Source organism: Cyprinodon variegatus, unplaced genomic scaffold (assembly GCF_000732505.1).
Source record: "Cyprinodon variegatus isolate N-32 unplaced genomic scaffold, C_variegatus-1.0 Scaffold45, whole genome shotgun sequence".
Classification (NCBI taxonomy): Eukaryota; Metazoa; Chordata; class Actinopteri; order Cyprinodontiformes; family Cyprinodontidae; genus Cyprinodon; species Cyprinodon variegatus.
Genome location: NW_015150498.1, coordinates 1,097,989 through 1,101,804, shown reverse-complemented (window position 1 = coordinate 1,101,804; position 3,816 = coordinate 1,097,989). Strand labels below are relative to the sequence as shown.

General features: G+C 37.1%; 1 protein-coding gene across 1 annotated transcript in view; it reads left to right on the top strand.

The window, feature by feature from the left end:
• The first annotated feature begins 222 nt into the window (after positions 1 to 222).
• LOC107081957 (B-cell receptor CD22-like) overlaps positions 223 to 3,816 on the top strand; it is a 24,268-nt gene continuing 20,674 nt past the window's right edge. The window contains exons 1-4 of the mRNA XM_015370345.1: positions 223 to 616; positions 1,048 to 1,290; positions 1,980 to 2,240; positions 2,656 to 2,814. Coding sequence (XP_015225831.1) covers positions 223 to 616; positions 1,048 to 1,290; positions 1,980 to 2,240; positions 2,656 to 2,814 — 1,057 coding nt within the window. The remainder of the gene's footprint in view (positions 617 to 1,047; positions 1,291 to 1,979; positions 2,241 to 2,655; positions 2,815 to 3,816) is intronic.

Sequence of the window (3,816 nt, the reverse complement as noted above, 5' to 3'; positions counted from 1 at the left end):
AAACATCCTTTACTCCTGTTTGTGAGATTGAAATGTTAAAGAAATCGTTTCTCTGCTGTGGGAGTTGAAAGATCATTACATAAGTAATTTACTTGATTTAACAGGAACTACAGAAATACTGCAAAAAAAAAAAAAAAAATGTACAGATTGTGACATTAGACCCTTTTTGTTTTATCTGGAGAATCATGGTAAAATAGACAATACTGTTTAATTTCCCTCAATATGTTTCTGTTGTTTTTCTGTGTTTCAGAGGTTCAGAGTAATAATGACTGGGGAGTGACTTACAGCCCTTCTCAGGGGGATATCTGTGCCTTTAAAGGATCAACGGTGGAAATGAAATGCGAGTATAGACACCCACCTAAATCAGGGCGCACATCCACCAACGTGATAGAAACATTTTGGATTACTGGAAATTATCCTGTCAGTTTGGAGACACAGGAGGAGTATGAAGGGCGTGTGACAAACAGCTGTGATGAGACTAGGGGGAAGAAGAGCTGCACTTTGAGGATTACAGACGTGAAAGAAAGCGACTCAGCTGTTTACAAGTTTAGGTTTATTACCAACCTATCAGGTGGAGGCTATACTGCTGAACCAGGAATCCGATTGTCTGTCACAGGTTTGGATTATTAAATATTAAACAATAATATAATAGATATCATTGTGGTGTTTATCAAAAATTCAAATTTTCTCCCCACAGACCCACATTTAACTGTTTCTGTCCAAAGCAGATACTCATCTTCCTATAAAACAGTGAAGTGTTCCAGCTCTTGTCTTTTACCCTCCCACTCTACATATGTTTGGTACATAAACAGTCGGGAGATCGACCATGATAAATCTACGTATTCAATAAATAGCAACTATCTAGACAGCGTATCCTGCGCTGTTAAAGGACATGAGGATTTCCCTGCTCCTTTAATATGTGAGTTTATTTCAACATCTTTATCCAAAACAGCTGAATCACTTATTAGTGTCTCTTCTGAGATTTCAGGTTTTCTTTCATTTTGTTTCCATCTCCTCCAGATGCTCCAGTTTCTCCTTCTCTCTCAGCTGATCCCTCTGCTGACATATTTGAAGGCAGCTCAGTGACTCTGAGGTGCAGCAGTAAAGCTAATCCACCAGCAAACTACACTTGGTACAAGAAGACTAAAACTTCAATCCTTCAACTTCACAGTCGAGTTTCAGAGTTTCTCCTGAATAACATCCAATCGTCTGCCTCTGGTGAATACTACTGTGTGGCTGAGAACCAGCTGGGGAAAAGAAGATCTACTAACCTAAATGTTGATGTGAAATGTAAGTAATACAGCTGGTTTAATGATATCTCTTTACATTTTGCATCAGTCTGACTCCGTCACTCAGTCATACTCTTCTGACTTAATGAAGCAGGACATCTCTTTTCTAGTTTATAGGTCAGATACTTTTGGTGATTTACTTAAAGTGTTGAGACAACATTTAAAAAGATTATAATTTACTTCCTCTGGTAAAGAAGTTTTAGTAGTCTGGGTTCATATATAGCAACTTATCTTCCAAACTTTTTCAAACATGTCTCTTTAATAANGTCTGACTCTGGTGAATACTACTGTGAAGCTGAGAACCAGCTGGGGAAAAGATCTACTAACCTAAATGTTGATGTGAAATGTAAGTAATGCAGCTGGTTTAATGATATTTCTTTACATTGAGCATCAGTCTGACTAAGAATATCAGTTGGTCACTCAGTCATTCTCTTTTGACTTATTCAAGCTGGACATCTCCTTTTTAGTTCATAGGTCAGATACTTTTGGTGATTTACTTAATGTGTTGAAACAACAATTAAATAGATTATAATTTACTTCCTCTGGCAAAGAAGTTCTAGTAGTCTGGGTTGTGAAAATGTGTCACAAACAGATCATTTGAGGTTCATAAATGTTGCCAATTATCTTGCAAACATTTTCAAGCATGTCTCTTTAATAAAAGTTGACTAAATGTGATTTATTCTCCTGCAGATCCTCCAAGGCTCCCCTCGGTCTCTGTGAATCCACCTGGTGAGATAGTGGTGGAAGGTTCAGTGAATCTGACCTGCAGCAGTGATGCTAACCCAGCAGCTACGTATGCCTGGTACAAAGAGAACACAGCTTCACCAGCAGCAGATGGACCAATGCTGACCATTGCGAACATCAGATATGAAGATGGAGGAAACTATTACTGTGAGGCCAGAAACAGCAGGGGGCAGCATAACTCCACCCTACAACTGATTGTGGTTTCAAGTAAGTCAATGTGATAAATTATATAAATATATTTACTGTAGACAGAAATCTGACTTTTTGCTCAACGATCTTCAACTATACTTCTGGTTAAACTGAAGTAATGTTTTATCCTGAAGATGATCTTCCTGATTAAAACTGTTAAGTGTTAATCCATGCAATGGATATAATCCAGATGTGGTCTCGTTAAACAGTTTTATTTTTAAATGTCTGTAAATATACGTGAAAGTACTTCTTTAAAAACGGGTATCTCTTAAAGTGCTTGAGCTTTTTCTGCTAGTTTAGAACTGAAGGATCTGCTAAAATGATCCATAATCAGTTTTGGATTAGTCATGTCTATTTCAGAGGTGTTAGAAAGCTACACATCTCAGATCTTAAAAATTAGAGACGTAGCTCCAGTTAGAAGGATGTGNCCCAGCAGCTACGTATGCCTGGTACAAAGAGAACACAGCTTCACCAGCAGCAGATGGACCAATGCTGACCATTGTGGACATCAGATATGAAGATGGTGGAAACTATTACTGTGAGGCCAGAAACAGCAGGGGGCAGCATAACTCCACCCTACAACTGATTGTGGGTTCAAGTAAGTTAATTAGATAAATTATTTAAATATATTTATTGTAAACAGAAACTGACTTTTTGCTCAAAGATCTTCATCTATACTTCTGGTTAAACTGAAGTAATGTTTTATCCTGAAGATGATCTTCCTGATTAAAATGGTCAATCCATGCAATGGATATTATCCAGATGTGGTCTGGTTAAGCTGTTTTATTTTTAAATGCCTGTAAATATACGCGAAGGTACTTCTTTAAAAACTGGTATATCTTAAAGTGATTGAACTTTATCTGCTAGTTTAGAATTGAAGGAGCTGCTAAAATGATCCATAATCAGTTTTGGATTAGTCATGTCTATTTCAGAGGTGTTAGAAAGCTACACATGTCAGATCTTAAAAATTAGAGACGTAGCTCCAGTTAGAAGGATGTGATGCAATGCTTATTATTGGCCTTTCTGTTGAAATGCAGAAAAGCTTTTGCCCACTTCCTGCTAGTTTTCTTCTTTTCACGTTTGTCACAATGGCTGAGAGGTGCAAATTAAATGTAAAAGCATAAAAGCACCGCAAATAAAAAAATTATATCATCCAACACTTTGATGTTGCGCTCTCAACTCCTGGCCACCATACATTAGTGTTTTAGAACATCAAATAAATGTTGGTATTCAAATATTCGCCTACATTAAAACATAACTCTTGGGAAAACATTTTTATTCAGAAGCCATCTTGATGATTCCAATAATAAAAATAGTCTTTCCACTGATAAGACTAAAGTTTAACATTTTTAAGGCATGTGTCTCTTTACAACTGGTTTTAAAAATGCAAAGAGAATCGTCCAATTATCTACAAAACACATAAATGTCATAAATGTATAGTTTTAAAGTGTAAAATGTCTCCCAAACTTTTGTGGTTGCACTGAGGCACTAGAAGTAAAAATGTGGTTTCAATATTCCTGTCCCTGGATTTTTTTTAATGTGGCCCCAGAACGTTATGTTACTGGCTTCAGCAAAGGCCCGCCCCCCTCAGGCC